Source organism: Callorhinus ursinus, unplaced genomic scaffold (genome assembly GCF_003265705.2).
Source record: "Callorhinus ursinus isolate GAN/ISIS: 27379988/994484 unplaced genomic scaffold, GSC_fseal_2.0 scaffold12, whole genome shotgun sequence".
Lineage (NCBI taxonomy): Eukaryota > Metazoa > Chordata > Mammalia > Carnivora > Otariidae > Callorhinus > Callorhinus ursinus.
In genome coordinates, this window is record NW_027397074.1 from 4,096,366 (window position 1) to 4,117,080 (window position 20,715).

At 41.5% G+C, this 20,715-nt stretch overlaps 1 protein-coding gene across 3 annotated transcripts in view; it reads right to left on the reverse strand.

Moving 5' to 3' along the window:
* Window positions 1-20,715, reverse strand: part of LHFPL3 (LHFPL tetraspan subfamily member 3) — a 576,078-nt gene that overhangs the window by 138,186 nt on the left and 417,177 nt on the right. For all 3 annotated transcript variants that reach the window (XM_025873366.2, XM_073898694.1, XM_073898693.1), the window contains exon 2: window positions 19,831-20,067. In XM_025873366.2, coding sequence (XP_025729151.2) covers window positions 19,831-20,067 — 237 coding nt within the window. The remainder of the gene's footprint in view (window positions 1-19,830; window positions 20,068-20,715) is intronic.

The window sequence follows — 20,715 nt, forward strand, 5'->3', positions numbered from 1 at the left end:
GGCAGGTATTTTCAGTGACACGACTGAACTGGTGGCCTTTCCTTCTAATGTTTTTGCTCAAAACATGTCTTTGTGAGATTGGGGGTATTATCATTTTTAGTCTTTTTCATTTATTCAGATATATCAAAACCCCACCCTGTGGAAGTAGTGATGACTTTTAAGTGTGTGTACTTTAGAGAAGACTATCCCATGCTTTCATGGTACAATACATCTACATGTATAATTTCCTGTTCCCTGCAGGAACTGAGTGAAGAGGTGCATGCTTCCCTACCTACAATGAAGAACTTATGTTCAATGGTTAATTATAAATGAATAATATGGTTCAGAATGAGGGGACCTGTTCTAGTCAATACTACGTGGTAGTCAACTTTAGCTGAGAGAACAATGGGTGCATTTATTGATCAAACTTTGGTTTCGGGCAGCATAGGGAAGCACCATTATTAGCTTAAGAGAGATAACCCTTGTTAAAGGCATCAAATCCAGTCTCTATGGCAGAGGTTCTCAAAGTGTGATTCCTGGACCAGCAGCATCAGCGTCTCCTAGGAACTTGGAGGCCCCACCCTGACCTGCTGAATCAAAGACACTGGGGGGCGGGGCCCAGCAGCCAGTGTTTTAATAAGACCTCCAGAAGATTTGGAAGCTCAGTGGTTTGAGAAGCACCTGCTACCCAGGGATGCCTGAGCAGGAACATGATAGAGTGGAAGGGCCAGGGCTCAGAGCTAAGCCTGAGTCCCTGTCCCCCTTTGCCAGTGCTGGTTGTGTGACCTTGGCAAGTCCTTGGTCTCCCTGAATCTTGATGTTCTCTTCTATGAAATGAGAACCATTTCCTCTCCTCACAGACCTGTTGTAGAGCAAATGAGGTGACCTAAGTCCCGGCTTTTACAGTAGCTTGGAAAACAAGGGCGCTTCTCCTCTTCCCTTCCTGAAGCTGGGTTCCTGCTGGGAAATCTAGCCAGTAAGATTCCATCAATGTTTGTGGAAAATTAAGAGAATTTTCACATGGACATTCCTCAGTGTAAGTCAGACATCTCATATTAAGTGGGCTGTCTGCTGCTGAGGCCTGGGCTGTCCTATACAGGAGCTACTGGCCACCAAGCACGTGCAATGTGGCTCATCTGAAGTGAGATGAGCTACAGATTTAAAATAAACACGAGATTTTTTAAGACTTAGTATGAAAAAAGCAAAATATAACATTTATAATTTCTTCTATTGATTACTGTTAAATTGAAAGTTCAGATAAATAGTCATAAAATTAATTAATAAAACCAAGTTCACCTTTTAACAAATTAAAATGTGGCCACAGATGACAAGATCCTTGCAAATTTCAAGTATACCACACAGTATTATTATCACTGTAAAAAATATGACTACAAGAAAATGTAAGTATGTGTCTCACATGACATTTCTGTTGTACAGTGTGGGTCTAGGCACCTCCAGATTCACTGCACTGTCCTCATGCCAGACCCAGGGAACAAGGGAAGTCTTCTGATAAAACCTGCTTGGTTAGCCTGGTGATGTAAAAGAGGGCATGTGCTGAATGGAGCACTGGGTGTTATACGCAAACAATGAATCATGGAACACTACATCAAAAACTAATGATGTAATGTATGGTGATTAACATAAAAAAAAAAACCTGCTTGGTAACTTCTTGGCTACAAAACCTCTGTTCTCTGTGGAATTATTCCTCATTATCATCTTTGTAGCATTTTGTAGCCGCAAAGGAGTCCACCCTGTTTTTATCCATTATTCCTTATGACATAGCCTGTGAGGCAGGTCATGCTGAATTAGGCGACTCTTTATTCATCATTCAAAGGCCAGTGGAGCCCCCTGCAGACACACCCCCTCACGCAGACACACCCCCTCACGCAGACACACGCAACGTCCGACATTTTTAAAAAGTCAGTTTTTAGGAAATGAGAGTTTCTTAAGCATCGGCCCACTCCATCTTCCTTTGCTTAACAAAAGACAGCGAAAAGCAATTCCCTCAGATGTCTACTTGTCCTCGGTTTGATTTAAAAATCAACTCGGGAAATCATCTGTCAATCAGGCATATTACAGAGAGAAACATTCATGGAATTACCTGAGTTGAGATGTTTCAAATGACAATTTCGTATTTGCACCTCTTAAATTATTCAAGATGACATAAGCCTGCTCTAATCTTTAAAAAAAGATATGAGGATTAAGGAAACTTGACACTCTGTGTTTTAAATATTTAGTCTTATTTTAAGACCCAACTCTTACGGGAGACTGAGAGAGCATTCTAATAATAGGAAGAAGCCCCTTGGTGTGTGTTCCTAGGACAGATTACGTGCATCTGTTTTATAGCTTGTTTGGGTGATATTTTCCCCGTGAAAAGCAAACAATGACATGTGGAGTGGGCCAGGTGGTACAAATGAATCTATGCCTGTAAGATTGCATGTGTGATAGGTGTAATATCTGATCACTCTTTCATTTCAGGTTTTTCATTTTGGGTGGAGGACACAAAGTTCCTAGTTACTTCAGTTCAAATCAGTATTGAGCACCTGCTGATACCAGGCCCCGAGAGTGCCGAACTGAGCAAGACACAGTCCTACTTGCAATTTGGACTCAGATAGAAATAAATGAGACTCCCCTCTACATATCTATGACGACTATTTTATTGATTCTCATGTAGTGGGCTCTTTTCTTTCTTTTTTCTTGCTTGTAGGGCGCCATCCTAGGTACTAGGCACTTGGTAAAACATCATATTTTTAAAATATAAAAGGCACATTGAAATTTAATTTTGACAGCAGAGAAAGGTATATATTACACAGAGCAAAAAGTCTTTAGAGTCTGTCTTTGGTATGAATGCTTTTTTACAGGTAAAACTCTTGTGTTTATAATATAATCTGAATACACATTTTTGGCTGTTTAAGTAGGTCTACCTCTAGTCTGGGACCACGGATTTATTTTTCTCTTAAAAGAGACTTGTGGATAATCCTCTATTTCATTAGAAACTGCCAGTTTTGTATTTAGATTTTGTATACGCCAGACTATAGTCATTGATATTAGCAGGAACACCAACATTAGGCTATGATAGTAAGTTATCAAACATTCAGGGCCATACACTGTTACTTAAAGGTTAGGAACAAACTTTACAGAAACTTATAATTCAGTCTCAGTCCTTAAATGTCTCTACCTTTGCTCTGAATTCAAGAAATCCCCCCCCCTTTTTTTAAAGGTCTATTTATTTGACAGAGAGATAGCACAAGCAGGGGAGGGGCAGAGGGACAGAGTCTTAAGCAGACTCTACACTGAGTGAGGAGCCAGACGCGGGGCTCGATCTCACAACCCTGAGATCACGACCTGAATCAAAACCAAGAGTTGGACGTTCAACCAACTGTGCCACCCAGGTGCTCTGAGAGTTTTCTGTCTTTAAAAAAAATCTCAAAACAGCACTATTGATACAGTTGTCTACTTCTTTCAAGATCTCCAGCCGCTGGCCCATAGTAAGACCTATCTATTCCTAGTTACCAACTGACAGTATTAAAATGAATACTACACTACTCACTGGGGCTTCTGCCATAATGTGGATAAGTATTTCCTGGTATGTGCGAGAGCCCTTCTTAAGCCTGACATTCAGTTTTCCTGCTTTTTCAGCTAGGCTGTGTTCCCTCTCTCTTGTCACTCTAAGTTTGTGGCTCCCTGTGTGGATTGCCTCAATGGCTCCAATTCTTCACCCTTCCCTGCTCTTTGTCTTATTTGGCTGTGCCATTCTCCTGTGGGTGGTGTATAATTCCCCACCCAGGATGACTGACTTTGACCAATGAGATGGTAGCAGTTGTGACACAGAAGAGGCTTCAGAAGTCCTGCTGCTGTTGAACTTGGTTTCTCTGTGCCCCTGTCATCACCATCGGAAGGACACGCTAGCCTATTATTTCCAGGAAGAGGATGAGAGACATGTGGAGCAGAAACACCCCAGACAAATCTAATCCAGATGCTCCAACCACCAGGTAATGCACAGACATGTCAGGAATAATACATGATGGTCTTAAGCCACTGATGGTTTGTACACAGCAATAATCAAATGACATGCTCCCTGCTTTCTCCTCACCCCACATCCCAGGTCCTCCTCTTTTTTACTCCTTGTGCTTCTTCCCCACCTTACTCTGTCGTCTGGGGACAAAGAGTGGGATCTGCTATGGTTCTGGGGAAGTAGGAGAGAAAATAAGGGGAGGAAACAGGGCAAAGGAGAGAAGACTAAGGCCAAACCATGAGATTCTCATGGGAAACATGGAAAAGTTAATCGTCACCACCCTCTTCCTACTTCAATTCTCCCATCTCCTTTCTCTCCCCAGCTCTATTTCCTACTCTTAATTCTTTTTTTAAAAACAGAATTATTTTACTTAGAGAATGAGAGTGTAAGCAGGGGGAGGGAGAGAAAGAATCCCAAGCAGACTCTGTGCCGAGCACAGAACCCGATAGGGGGCTTGATCTCAGGACCCTGAGATCATGACCTGAGTGGAAATCAAGAGTCGGACACTCAACCAACTGGGCCACCCAGGTGCCCCCTATCCTTAAATCTTTATGTTCCCAGAACAAGTCCTTGCGATAAGGTTGGAGTTCTATTATGAATACTCACTATATATGTTATGTACTTAGCTAAGTGCATTACTTGGATTATATCTTGTAGACCTCACTATTCTGCTGTAAGATAGATAACATGATCTATATTTTATGCATGAAGAAGCCCAAGAGACATCAGATGATTTTCCCAAGATCGACAGCTAGTAAGGGGTAGAGCTGAAGTTGTAACCTTGGCAGTCTGATGACACAGCTCACACTCTTTACGTCTACACCCACGGCTTCTTCTCGGTGACTTTCCTTATCCCCATTTCCCACTCATTCTGCTCCCCCAACCACAGGCAACCAATATATCTGTAGCTACCTCTCTACCCATCTACCCATCTATCTATCTATCCAACTATCTATCTATCTTAAAGTAAGCTCCATGCCCAACATGGGGTCTTGAACTCACGACCCTGAGATCAGGAATCACGTGCTCTAGTGACTGAGCCAGCCAGGCACCCCTAATGTACACATTTTTGCACAATGTGGATAGTTGTTTGGTATGTGCTAATTTTAATCTACATAAACTTATTCTATCTTATTCTGTGTCCTTTTTTTCATTACACATCTTTTATTAAGATCCATCCATGTTGCTAGGTGTTCATTTAATCTGTTGTCTCTGACCTGCCACATAATAGTATTGGTTTCACTCACCCCAAATTATTTATTCACCCCTGCATAACATCCCGATTTTCTGCAACTCCCCACCACAAATAATACTTTAGTAAGCATCCTCATACACAGTCCCTTAACACCCTAGGGAGAAATTCCTGGATATAAATCCAGAGCAGAACTGTTCATGTCACAGGGTGTGTTTAACAATTGGACTAGATTGCTCTCTAGAACAGTTGCTTCAGCCCATACTCCCACTACCAATGCATGGAAGCAAATCCACACCTGTTATCTTGTTTAAATTCTGTGAGACTAAAAGGTCTAAGTTGACAACTCATTGTTGTTTTAATTTACAATTTTCTAATTACCAATGATTTGGGACATTTCTTCATATGCTAGTTCAGTTTTTGAGCTTCCTCTTTTATAAACTGTTCATTATTTTTGCTCATTTTGTAAGTGATTTTAATTTTTTTCTTATTAATTTGGAGGAATTCCTTAGTCTAGACACTCGTTGGCTTAAAATATTCCAAACAACTTCTCCCAATCTGTCACCTAGTCTTTGTCCTTGTTGTCCTTCATGAACAGAAGTTCTATTATTTTTTAAGGTTCTATTTATTTGAGAGAGAGAGAGAGAGAGAGAGAGAGAGAGAGAGAGAGAGAGAGAGAAAGTATGAGCAGGGGAAGGGGCAGCAGGAGAGGGAGAAGCAGACTCCCCTCTGAGCAGGGAGCCCATCGCGAGACTCCACCCCAGGACCCCGAGATCACGACCTGAGCCGAAGGCAGATGCCTAACTGATGACACAGTTAGGTGCCCAGGTGCCCTTGATGTAATTTGATTAATATATATTTTTTGCCTTAAGGCTTGTGCCTTTGAAGTTTTGTTAAAAAATCCTACCACACCTCCAGTTCTCAGAGATTTTTAAAAAATATTTTTGTCTACTAACTTGATGGGTTTACAATTCCCTTGCTTCCTTTTAAAATGTGATTGCTAAAATAACCTTAGTCCTATAACATTATGAATGAAATAAGCTTTGAAGGGCAGGTCCAAGAACTTGATTGTTGTGCACATCAATTCTATGAAAAAAATATGTGATCTGAGCTCCAAAACACCAAATTAGAAATAAACTTTTGGAATAGAGCCTATTTATGCATGGAATATGGCCAGGATATTTATGAAAAGGAACTCTAAAGCAAGGATGATGGTCTGGCTATGGTCATTGGACTCTATATCATTACATCATAGTTTTAGTGTTAATATGATTACAAGTGACTTACAGCAGTGTGGCTTAAGGTGTGGTCCTCAAATCAACTGCATCACATGTACTTAAATGTGCTTACTAAAAATAAAGTTTCCAATGGTCAAAGCCCAGAGAATGTACAACACAAAGAATGAACCCTAATGTCAACTACAGTCTTCGGTGTCAACGTTGGTTCACTGACTGTAACAAATGGACCACACTGATGTGGGATGTTGACAGTGGGGATGGCTGTGTGTATGGCGAAAGGGGTATGTGAGAACTCTCTGTACTTTCCCTCAATTTTGCTGTTAGCCTAAAACTAGTTTAAAAAATAAATTTGTAAAAGATTCCAGATGCCAGAATTTCATTTCACTTAACATAAGCATCCCAGGTAACTTCATTCCATTTAAAATAAGCATCCCAGGTAAATACTGTGTTCATAGAAGTTTGACAGTTACTACTGGAGAGTTATAATGACAAGGCTCGCTGTCGGTGTTAACTAGTGGGTGTGAGTGAGCTGGTGAGCAAAGGGATCATGTCAGAGAGCAGCGGGAGACACAGCCAGAGAGAAATGGGGTTTTTTGCATAATGAGGGAAGAGTCTCACAATTTATTGTAACTCCAAATAAAAATTTTATTACTTATGTTGGTTTGATACGTGGATTTTATTTGCGATGTTTACAGTGAGGGAAATAAAGATGTATTCTCACCTAAACACAGGGACCTGCCAGCCTCGTGGCACTACACTTTTATCATCCTGGGAGAGAACAGAAGTGATCATATTCTCCTACTTTCTGGGGATGTTGGAGTAATTCTTAGCCAGGTTGAAAAGAGGCAACACTGTAAGGAGTGAGTCACATTTCCATCAGGGAATCACGGGCTCTCCGTGGTAACTGTCACTGAATGTACAGAGCCAGCTGCACAGTGTGAGCTCGCTGGGCAGCAAGTGTAAAGGGAGAAGCTCCCCCCAGCTCATCCCGAGATTCAGGTTTATGTAGGCAGGTGACACGCAAAACAAAATCCCCAACCAACCAACCAATCAGCCCTCATCAGTCTTATTAAAAATATTCATAAATCTACCAGATGACAAAATCGTATTTAAGCACATGGAAGAAGCAATCTCTAGATGTTAGTAAAGCCTTCATCAGGACAACACAGGGTTGCAGGAACAAGGGCAGGGGAGGTGGTTAGGGCATGCGCTCTGCATCACAGGAACGTGGCGTATAATAAGCACTATGTATGTGTCTGTCAAGCAAAATCAAGGCTCTGAAAAGAACAACAGCTGATATGTGCCAGAGATTGTGACAGTTTACATGAATTACCTTATTTTCACAAAATCTCCCCAAGGCAGTTTCTAGGGATGCCCTTACGGTGGGGACACTGAGGCTTAGAGAGGTTTGCCCATGTTTGCAGAGCTAGCAGGGGGCACCAATCAATTTGCCAGGGCTGCCAGGGAGCTCTTTCTCCAAAAAAGGCAGCAATGGAACTCTATCAGCAATGAACACTTAGCCTATTACAGAGTGAAACTTGACTATGGGTTACCTACTGATTTCTAATGATAATAATTCAAGCTAATGAGATGCTCTTTACTTTCCCTTTCTGGGCCTTGCTTCTTTATCTGTAAAAGGAAGGTGTTGGGTGAACCCATTGGTCCTCGACCTCAGCTACACGTTAGAATTTTCTGGGGGAGTTTTCATACCTGGATCCACCTCATGCCAAATGAATGAGAACCTCTGGGGTGGGACCCAAGCACTGGAATACACTTCAAATCTCTCTACATGGTTGTACAGAACCACACACGATTTTTGGTGCTACAAGGTCTCCCTCTGTGATTGTATTCCAATATTCCTTTAGCTTGATCCCCAGGAGAGATCCCCAATAGGTCATTACCACCCCACATCTGAAGATTTTAAGTCTACCACTCAGTTGACTACAAAAGAAAAACAAAAAACCCCAGTTGCTTCCAGTTATGGAATGAATGTCATGGGAATAGAAGGTACAGCATGGGGAATAGTCAAAGGTAATGTAATGGCATGTATGGTGGGATGGATCACAGCTACGCTTGCGGTGGGCATAGCATAAAGTACAGACTTATCAAATCACTAGGCTGTACACCCGAAATTAACTGTGTGTCAATGATACTCTAAAAAAAAAAAATCCACCAGAATAATATAGGAGACAGAAATGAACAAATAAAAACAACAGCTGCTCATGCTTTTAGAAAATTTTCCTAAAAAAAGGACTTGGAGAGAGCTTTATTGATTTACACGTGATCTTTGCACCCACCCCTTACCAGGGTCAGGAAAAGTTTTTCTTTTTGTGTGTGTGGGTGAACTAGAAACAAAGCTCCCAGAGACCAAGCAATCACATTTCTCCTACCTGAATGGACAGAGGATGTCTGGTTCATTTTGTACATTGGCACTGAGAGGCCAGCCTCTGGTGAGAAACTCTCAGGTCAACAGATGGAGCTTGCTCATGTGACTTCTGGGCTTGTCGCCTTCTCTGGGACAAGGGATAGCTGATTTTCTTTCGAGAAGCTGCTCCTTTATGAGGGCTGCAGCTTCACCTGGGCCATCTCCAGCCACCCCTGCCCGCACTTCTTGCCAGCCCGTCTAGTGGCTCTGTCAGAACATTCATCAAGGGGACTGACGCTAACACCACAGCTGCTTCTCTTCCTTGTTGACCTCTGCCCTCCAGATCTCTTGACGGCGTCTTCACTCTCATGTCATGGGCTCAAACAGCATGTGGACTTGCAGACAGCACGGCAGGGTACCTGCCAGAATTCGCACTTCGCCTCCTGATTATTCTAGGCACATCATCAAAGGGGACATGGTCAAGCTAAGTTAGGGAGATGGTGTCTTCTCAGCCAAACTGATTTTCCTCCCCATGAAATGTGAGGCCCAGGGTAGGTGTGCAGTGAAGCAGGAAGAAAACATCAGCCAGATGCATAAATAGAGAGAGCCTTTGCCGGGTATCAGCAGGCTGACCGGCTGGGAAGCCAGGGTTCGAGAGGGATCGTGTTGGCCGTTGGAGTGACTTCTCCCTGAAGCCATTTCTGGAGTTTAGATTTTAAATAGGCTGCTCTAAAATGAATGCTTTAGCAAGAAGAGAAAACTTCTCATCTATCTTTCTTGTCCCTGCTTCACATCCATCATATTTTTCATTTCTTCATAGTTGTGTCTTCCTTTATTTAATACTAATGGACACGTGGATGTTTTTCCACAGCTGATTTTTTAAAGTCTCTCAGTGGATGAAACCCTGTGTGTCAAACAGTTTCTGCTTGTCACAAACATCATCTTTCACCGGTGCTGGAGTAAGTCAGCTGTGAGGGAGTGGGACTCACTCACTCAACACGGTGAAGCCACAGATCCCAGAATTGGATTGGGTTGCAGAAATCGAACACTGAACGTCCTCCCTAAAGGGGAGACTTAGGGCAAAGCCCTCTCCCACTCATTTTTGAACTCCCAGTGTCTACCACTAGGCTGGACATGCGTGAGGCACATGAGAAAGGACTGGTGAGGTGAATGCCATAGTTTTGGCCGTTGCTTGGCACACAGTAAGTGCAGAGGACAATCTTGTGGCTGCTGACACAAGGCTGAAAGAGGTGCAGTGATTGTTCTCCAGGGGCAGAGTTACAGTCTATCCTTCTAACATACTACTCCATGATTCTTTTAAAATATGTATCAGTGTGTAAGGTGTGCACAAATTTATTTCCTTTGCCGTCAATGAAGTAAGGGACATACTGCTTCAGGTACAGAAGTGGGGACATTCATTAAATATTTACTTTTTTTTTCCATCAAATTGAGTCAATAAAAGTAACAATAAGTGCTCAAATTTATTAAGCACTTACCATGTCCCAGGACTGATGACACCGGAGACAAGAGATAAACAAGACATAGCCCTTGCTCTTAAGACTCAGAATAAAAAACGAAATTCGTAGGGTTTGGGGAGTCCTGTATTTTGTGAAGCATTACAGAGGCAACACCTATTTCAGCAAGTAATCTTCACATTTATTTATCTCAGCCGAGTTTTTCTTGGCGCTCCATTCTTATCCACCCTGCCAGATGTTAAGAACAACTATGTTTCTCCTTTCTGAGGGACAAGTGACAGGATACATTTTCACTGTGTTCTTTGACCTTACAATAGAATCACTGAACAGGTAGCAAGAGTGTAAACATCTGCTCTGCCAAAAAAAATTTTTTTATGTACCTTAAAAAACAAATCTGAGTAGGGAAGCTGGGGCCCAAGGAGATTCAAGTAGAATTAAGTCAAGAACACTAACATTTTCACTTGGTACCTATTCTTCTCTGACAGGGCATACGGGAAAGAACCAGAGGCTTCGGGATGGATAGGAGTAGAGGGGTTCACGGCTGGGAAACTATCTAAACAGGAAGAAAAAAACCTACTTTGGTATATTTATGCTGGAGAAAAGATTTTCAGAGGTATATCTGTAGTTCACAAGTGTAGATTAACTGGCTTTAAACAATAGATTTGCCCTAAAATAAAAGTTTACTTTAATGAGCAAGTCTGTATTACAGGTTAAAATAAAAACAGCAAATTTAGAAAGGACAGTTGGTCACTAATTAATGGCAAATATTGAGGTGCCTATCAAAACTATCCAGAGTGTATAGATCTGAAATTAGATCCAGTGTTACAAAAGAAAAAAGAATTGGCCACAGATCTATAATTTTGAAAAAAAAGATCCTTAAGCCTGGGTCTTGTCTCTGAAGGTCATGATTCTCCCTGCTTTTAACTCTCATAATGTTACTGATAAAAGGGAGAAGGCGAGGGGTGGGAGGGCAAAGCTGGCTTTAACCTAATTATAAGACTTCATTTAAAGTCATGCTGGAAAGCTGACTGAAAATTTATTGGTAGGGTTAAATCTTAGACATCATGACTCTGTTATATAAGGTTTCTTTATTTTTTACTCCCTCCCCTCCTTCCTTTCTTCAAGCTTATTTATTATTATTTTTTTAAAGATTTTATTTATTTATTTGAGAGAGAGAGAATGAGAGATAAAGAGCACGAGAGGGAAGAGGGTCAGAGGGAGAAGCAGACTCCCTGCTGAGCAGGGAGCCCGATGCGGGACTCGATCCCGGGACTCCAGGATCATGACCTGAGCCAAAGGCAGTCACTTAACCAACTGAGCCACCCAGGCACCCCTTCAAGCTGATTTAATATTTACCCAGAGATCCTTTCTCAGGCATGGACAAGATCACTGAGACATCAAAATCACTTTGTCTTTTGGAGTGGATAATGATTGAGCATTCAAAGTCAACACTACGCTTGCCCTCCAAGTCATAAACCACTTCTGCCTGCAAGTCCACTAATTGGGGAAGGCTGAGAGGAATATACTGATTTTGAGGGTACCATCTGAGGTTGGGTTCTGGTCAAAGAAGGAACTCCCTCCTCGAGCATGCCATGGTACATTTACGACCTCAACATGTATTTGTCGAATGGACTGGAGTCAATCTCACAAACTCAGATGTTCTCCAAATTACCATTAGGCATGGAGGGTAAACTGAAGGAGGCAGTCTCCAGCAACACATTCACGAGTGACTCCTATACAATTCTCTTCCTTCCACCACACTTCCGGATGTCCTATCTCTCCTTTTCCCCCCAGGGGTGGCACCTTGTGTGGGTAGTGGGTAGTGGACCATCCTTGGGTGGGTAGTGGACAGCAATAACCACACAGATGTCTCCAGATGCCCAACAAGACATGGGGAATTAGGCCATTTGGCCGATGTGCAACTTTAAGCCATTACAGACAGGAGAAGTGTTTCTAAATAAGTCAAGAGCTTAAAGTATAAAAGGGAATAGCAATAGGTGGAAATTACAGGGAGGTATACTTCAACTTAACCAAAACCAAAACTCTCTAAGGTTCAGATCTGTGCAACAATGGAATGACCTTGTAAGAGAGAGATCAGAATAGATGCACTTTCATTCAATAATGCATTCACGCAGCACATAGTTACTGAAGGTCCACAGATGCCAGGCATAATTCCAGGCACCGGGGATACAAGTAGTGAACAAAAGACAAAAATCCCTGCCCTTGTAGAGCTTTTCTGGGGGCAGACAATTCACAAGACAAAGAGGTAAACTATTTGGCGGGTTAGATGGAATATACGTGTATGTGACATTTTAGAGAGGTTGGCCAGGGAACACCTCAATGAGAAGGTAGTATTTGGGTAAAACCTGAAAAAAAATGAAGGAGCAAGTTGTGTGGTTTCGAGGAAGGACATCTCAGGACAGCAAACACAAAGGCCCTGGAGATGGGACTGGCCCTGGTATGTTTGAGAAACAACAAGGAAGCTGGTGTGTCCAGAGCAGAGGACATGAGGGGAAAAAAACAGAAAGGTCAGAGTGGCAAAGATGGAGGCAGATGGACATGGTCTTGGGGACCGTTACTGAAGGATTCTGGCTTTTACCCTAAGATCATCCAGTCACTGGAGGATGCTGAGCTGAGCCATGGCCCAGTCTGACTTACCCTTTAACAGTATCATGTGGCTGCTCTGTTGAGATCCAACTGAAAGTGTGCATGGGTGGATCCAGTGAAACCATGTGAGAGTGTCTTACAATGACTGCCTGAACCAAGATGGAAGCCGCAAGGGGGGTGGTGAGAAGTTGGAGGTTTCTGGCTACATTTTGAAGGTAGAGCGGACATGATTTTGGGGTGGGTTAAATGTGAGTTGTGAGAGAAAGAGAGGAGTCCAGAGTGATTGAAGTTTTGGCCTGAGCAGCTGGAAGGATAAAGCAGTCATTAACTGAGATGGGGAAGAATGTGCGAAGTGGCAGCTTTGGGAGAAAGAAACATCAGGCGCACAGTTGTGGAAATGTTAAGTTTGAGAAGCAAGCAGATATTCAGAAAGGGTATCATGTAGGCAGCTGGGTATGGGAGACCAGAGTTCACTGGAGAGGTACAGGTGGGTTAAATCTGGGGCTCATTAGCGTGATGTTACTTCAAGACATGGCACCCAATGAGATAACCTACAGAGTGAGCACAGGTAGAAAGAGTGGAGAGGTAGGGAGGAAGCCCCATAGGAGACTCTGCAGAAAGGTATCTGGGCAAGGGCAGCTATTGGAAGCTGATGAAGGAGTCTCAAGATGGCTCACTGCAGTTGACTGTGAAAAGGTAACGTAAGAATTATGACCAGGAGCGCTTTGTTCAACACTAACCCCACTGGGAAATAGGGGGTTCACTATGGCCCTATTAAAGATTTAATTCAAAGGACTTGATACTCTTTGCCACGCCTTTCTGATCTTTCTCACTAGGTTTTCGTAAAGTTACGTAGTCAAGTAAGAGGATCAGTTTTAAAGGCTGCTTCTCATTTTTGCAACCAAACCAATCATACTACTGAATAATCAGTGGGTCACAGAAGAAATCAAAAGAGAAGTGAAAATACACCTCAAGCAAACGACAATTGAAATACCATGTACCAACATCTATTCTCAAGTAGATTATATTTTTGATTAACATTATCTAAATGAAAGTAAGACTAACCTCTTTACTTGTACAAGGCTCAATGGTCAAGTTGAAAGCAACAGAATCAGCATATTTTAAGAGATGATTCCAGAGGTGCCTGGGTGGCTCAGTCAGTTAAGTGTCTGCCTTTGGCTCAGGTCATGATCCCAGGGTCCCGGGATTGAGTCCCGCATCGGGCTCCCTGCTCAGCGGGGAGTCTGCGTCTCCCTCTCCCCACTGCTTGTGCACTTTCTTTCTCTTTCTCTCAAATAAATAAAATCTTAAAAAAAATGATTCCATCATCTTGTATGGTAGAGAAAACTTGAAAGTTTGAGTAAAATGACTTGTTTGAGCCCCGGATTCATTCCTTCCCAGGTATGGAAGTTTAGATAAAATATTTAACTTTTCTGAGCCTCAGTTTCTGATGTGTGAACTAGGATGCTGATAGCTATCTCACAGGATTCTTGCAAATCCAAATAAGATGTCATACAGGACAAATGATTAGTAATGGGTAAAGCTTACATAGATATTATTGATTATAAATTGTGTCCACATACATGCTTTCACAGGACTTTCCCAACCCTATGGAGGGGGCATACCTGGGTATTATTATTATTATTTTAAAGAAGGTAAAACCAAGGTTCTGGGTTATTAGGGACTTGCTCAAAGTCCTAATGACCCTTTGTGCTGGAGTTGAGACCAGAAACAAAGTTTTTCTCTCTGATCTGGGGCTCTGTCCACTGTCAAGGTGTCCACATGGGCACCGCATAACATGGGAATTAGCGGGGTGAGGAGGCACCTCTGCCCTGGGCCAGAGTTTCTAAATCTGACTCCTTCCACCCGGTGGTGTGAATGATGTGGGTGTGACAACACTATTTGGGGAGATACACCCTGGGCATCCTAGAGCTCCTTCCCCTTGACCTTCATCTTTCCATTCTTGTAGTTACCCTTAAGTTTCAAACAAGTTCCTAAGAGCCATTGGAATATTCACTGCTCTGAGGGCCGGAGATCTTACTGCCCTTGGAGCATCTTTAAAGAATACCTCTGAAGGTGTCCCCAGAATTAGAATATTTTAGAGCTGGATGAAACTTCAGGTGCCATTTGGACAAGCCTATATTTTATGGAGGAGGAAGATTCATTCTGGAACTATTGAGATCTGGGGGCAGGGCTCTTGGTTAATGTCAGAGACCACGCTAGCTCCAGGCAGCGCACGTTCTTTCCACTACCCCACACTGTTGTTCACAGTGTGGTTGTGGCGTGGCATGCCGTGGCACCTTAAATCAAAATTCCAAAGGGATTCTCAATTAGTTAGTTGAGTAAAATGAATTTAACTCCACCTATTATAACATTAAAAAGAGCTTAAGCCACTTAATAAATGGTAGCTAGAGTCACCTCTTAATGGATAATCATGTTTTCTCATTTGCAGTTTAAGTGCTAGAAGACAGTCACTTTAAAACTGCTCAAGAGAGGACCCAATTATCTGATAAGCAATTCCAAAGACCATATACACAAACGCAGAAACATACCTCTTTATGAATGGTGTCTGACAAGGAAAGAGATATTTGTGGCACAGGAGTTCTGGAAAATGTAATTATTTATCCTTTCACAATTAATGAAAGAAATGGAAAATGAAGCTTTCATTTCAAATCCTTTTTATCTGGATGAAACTTTAATTTTACATAATTAAATTGACTTCACAGTTCAGTGTGTTAAAATATGCAATTAAACAGCATATCAAGGTGAAATGCCTCCTGTTGTTGGCTCATTGAGAAATCATGCTGCTGAGCTCCCAAGAAGAATGAACACCTGCCTGCCTGCCTGCTCTTATCCCCAGAGCCAGGGACAGCACACAGCCTGCAGGGCTGGCTTCCCAAATGCACAGTCGAATTTTCTCACACGTGCCAACTCCTGTGTAAGTTAGTTGGATATTTAAATAGTTTTCACTTCTCTTTGTTTTTCAGTGGGGTTTTTGTTGCCTTTTTTTTTTTTTGCATGAGAAAATATTGCAGGACTTTGAGGATGCAACATAGATGATAAACTTTATCTCTCGCAGAAGTTCCTTCTGAGACAACCCTTGCATCTTCAAAGTTGCTGCCTGGAAAATGCTTAAGAAATGTTGCAGGCAGTGTTGAAGGGAGACGCTCTAATGGGATTGGGGAGAGTTCTCTGGAAATTTATCTTAACAGGCCATGGTCTGTCCAGGTAGAGAGCTCACCTGTGTACCTTTCCTTGTGTTCCCTTTGAATCGTACCTTTGTCATGGTTAATTTATGGCTCAGTAGCATCCTATATTCCCTTAAGAACTCTGTAAATGGAGTACAGCTCAACAATTGGAATGGCGTTCCCTTCCCTGTTTCAATATAGTCTAGGATTTATGTAACAGTGATTCTTGTTTTATCCATTGGGGAGGGAGTTAGGCAGGACTCATAGATCTAAGCAGTATCCTTACTGTAGTGACACATGGCAAACCTGAGCCCATTTGGTGGCTTTTCCAGATACACAGAGAAGCGTGTTGCTAGATTAATTATAAAAGCTACAAAAAGAAGATACGATCCTATCATGAGATCCCTCAGGACAAACCTCTTTGAATTGGGGGCATACGCTCCACTTGTAGGTTTATTCTCTCTATAATGCTCCTGCTATTTATTATAGGATGATTGGCAGACCATAAAACTAGAAGAAGATTGTTAAAGGTATTATAGTGTGTGTAGTAACATAATGTACATCAGACATATGAATGTTTTACTCTTTTGAGCCAAGACTGGAGATATTGGTATTGTCTGTTTCTAGGGTGCCACTAGGCTCATGGGATTAGTAAATTCTGCTAAAATTCTGTGGGCTAGATTGGTCTCTTTCTCATTGCATTGCTCTGACATCCAAAGGAGGCCTTGGCTATCAAGGGACAGAAAAAGAATAGTGAAAAAATAGTTTTAATAAGTGAAAATTGATATCGATGCATCCATACAAATTGTAAAAGTACCTATTTAAATATAATCAATTTCATATTTACAAGTTATCGCCACTTATCAGATGTCTCCTTCCTTAGGATTTATAGAAAGTAACAGTGATGGTAGTTTTGGTTATTGCACGCACTTGAAAGCAATTGAACTACTGTTTAAACTGTTCATACACAAACCTACAAAGTCACCGACTGGTCCTCTCCCAAACAATCCAACTTTGGAAGTTTCAACACTGAACCAAGTGTTTAAATAATACCAAACAATAAACGCTATTTTGTAGAGCTACTACAAGTCTTGTACCATTTCTCAGAAACATGTAGGTTTGATTACATTTTCTGGTCTGATTTTATACAGACCCTATCAGAGGAGGATCTGAAAGGTTTACACAATAGAGCTGCTGATACAGTCTCAGAATTCAGAGAAAAGAATTTCGATTGTGAAATAAGAATGTGGTAAGACGGAAATGTCCCTCAGCATGGGCTGATGCTCTCTGTTATTTCACTGGATCCGATTTGATAACAGATGAACTGCTACTGATTTGGGTCCTTCAGAACCAAATGGAAGAAACTGTGGACTCACGCAAGTGTGATACAAACAAACTAAGACTATGAACACAGAAAAATCATGCACAGATAGTTCCCAGACCTTACACTGGCCTCTTCTTAAAAAAATTTTATTTGAGAGAGAGAGACAGAAAGAGTGGGGGAGGAGCAGAGCGAGAGGGACAAACAACCTCCTTGCTGAGCGTGGAGTCTGATGTGGGGCTGGATCTCACGACACTAAGATGGTGACCTTAGCCCAAATCAAGAGTTGGACACTTAACAGACTGAGCCACCCAGGTGCCTCTATACTGGCTTCTTTTCACTTTCTTTCCTATCAACACTTTTACCAAGGTGTTGGAGTGGAAAAGGCTTTTTAAAATGAAAACCTCAACTGAAGAGATCAGATATCAACATGTAACTAAATCCAGTGGAAGAAAAGACCCACTTTGAAAACTGTTGAGGGTTATCCTCTAATCCTAGCCGGTTCTTTCTGAAGCATGAATTCAGAATTGTTGTCACTCATATACGTGGATAGAAGTTAGAATTCTCAATTGCCAGGTAAAAAAATCTTCCTGCTTTTGTTATTTTTAAAAAAATTTTCTGAACTTCCTTATTTGGGGTCAAAGGATGTCTGGAAAGTTAAACATTCTTAGTATAACTTTAAATTGTACAGTGAATAAATAGCACTCCAGTCCATTATTAGGTGGTGGTAGAAATCAACCATCTGCAGAACCAAGTGGTGTGTTCTTGAATTCATTCTTTAGGGAAAAGTAATTTATTCTAATACTGAGCTATTCTTATTAACTTTGAAGTGAAGCTAACTGGACAGAGACCCGTATACATCCACCAGATTACAAAGACTGGACTAGGGCTCCAAATGAATGAGCGCAGGTGAAGGCACTTTAAATGTGTAACAGGCTTTATAAAGCATAATGATTATCTTCGTATTTTTTTTTAATCTAGAAAGTACAATTCTGAGAAGGAAGTAATTATGTTTTTAGTAATGTGAAAGATTTTTGTGTTTAGAATTTTTTTAATTTTTTAAATTTATTTTAGAGGGAGGGACGGAAGGGGGGAGAGAGAGAGAGAGAGAGAGAGAGAGAGAGAGAGAGAGAGAGAGAGAATATGAGGGTAGGAACAGAGTGGGGAGGGAGAGGGACAAGCAGACTCCATGCTGAGCGAGGAGCCTGACACGGGGCTTGATCCCATGACCCTGAGACCATGACCTGAGCCAAAACCAAGAGTCAGATGTTCACTGACTGAGTCACCTAGCTGCCCCATGTTTAGAATATTTTTGATGGAACCAAGTAAACTAGTATGTATTGTCTATGAATCAGGGCAATAAAGAGCTCAAAGATGACTGTGCTTTCTCAGACCTCTTGATTTTCTCTCTTTATAGTTCATAGCTTACAAGCATCAACAGCGATGGTCTAAATATAAAGCTTGCTACACTATCATTACATGTGACATTCCTGTAGACACTAATACATACTCCTATTTGGGGCCTGTTGAAGCAGTGAAGAGTTTTTGAAGTTAGCAACCACTTGAAGTAGTAAACTAAATTTCATAATTCAAGGATGGATTTAGTTTGCAATTAGAAATAAAAACTAGAAGCATCAGTCACTCAATTGAAGGTGCTGATATAAGTCCAAAGTATTAAAGTTAAAAATAACAAAGACAAAACAGTGAAATAAATCTAAGTGTGCAACAGACAGAGACAGTAAAATTCTATCCCCAAACACTTGGTTTAAAAGTCTGGAAAGAGAATGGAGAGTCATCTTGAATAAGGACTTGCTACTTCTTATTGGTACACTGTAATATTTACATATCATTCACTAGTCAATGTCCTGTTTTTTATTCTAGTTTGTGTCTCAGAAGGCATTTTCTTTTTGAAAAGAGGAGAACTTTTCACCATCCAGATAACACATTTAAAATTCAGTTAATTAGGTAACTGTTGAAACCCCTAACTGTAACTATTTAGGGCCAATATTGTGCCTTCTCTCTGAGAGGAGGAGTCTGATTTCAAATAAAATGATTGTGAACAGTTTAATAAAGACGTTTGTAGATGGTTTTATGAGATCCCCCAGGCATTTATTTTAATCTGGAAAACAGCAGAAATACATAGAGAGGATGTACTATTTAACCAACTAGACCAAAAAAAAAAAAAAAAGCAAGCTGCATCATAACCATTAACTTAGGGAGGGAAAAAGAAACTGGAAAAATGCATTTAAATAATAATGGACTCCGAGAACCTTAGAAAGGTAAAGTGTGAAAATCCTGTATTTCAACTGTGTAAATTTCTTGAGTTGAGTCTAGGGGAAAGTCTATGAACTAGACAGCATTGAAAGACGCAGCAAACTAGACCCACAAGGGAAGCCCTGGACTTGACGTGCTTGAGGCATAGGGATAAGAGTTCCCCAAAGCAATCTTACCTTTGTTTTCTGCCTTCAGTTCTTCTGCCATCAAGCTGTCTTGTCGGTTACCAAGCACAAATGCCAGAAATGAGAGGATCAGGGCATCCAAAATCCCAATAATAGCCAGGATGTATGCCCAGCGAACTGAACAAGCCCCAAGAGTGTACTTGTCTGTCTTTTCTCCACACATCCGTTTTACTTCATCTGAATCCCAGCCATCAGGGAAAATCATACAGCCAAGCACAAGGCAGGCAGCTGAGAAAGAGAGAGAGAGGAAAAAAAAAGAAAAACAAAGTAGTTAACATAAATGTTATTTTAATAAATACAGCTACTGTGTGTCAAATCATTGCTTCAAATTCTTCATTTTTTTAAAAAAGATTTTATTTATTTGAGAGTGAGCATAAGAGAGAGAGAGCAAGAGCAGGGGGGAAGGGCAGAGGGAGAAGCAGACTCCCCAGTGAGCAGGGTGCCCGACTCAACTCCATCCTAGGACCCTGAGATCATGACTTGAGCTGAAGGCAGATGCTTAACCCACTGAGCCACCCAGGCACCCCTCAAATTCTTGATTTAAAGAACAGCAAATCTTATCACTCTCCTACCCTGAATATTTGTGGGTGTTTTTTTCCCCCCTTGGTTTACTTAAAAGCAGCCTAGCCCTGCAGCTCTGGGAGCACTCTTTTTTTTTTTCCTAAAAATTTTTTATTAGGGTAATCACCATACATTACATCATTAGTTTTTGATGTAGTGTTCCGTGATTCATTGTTTGTGCATAACACCCAGTGCTCCATGCAGAACGTGCCCTCTTTAATACCCATCACCAGGCTAACCCATCCCCCCACCCCCCTCCCCTCTAGAACCCTGTTTGTTTTTCAGAGTCCATTGTCTCTCATGGTTCGTCTCCCC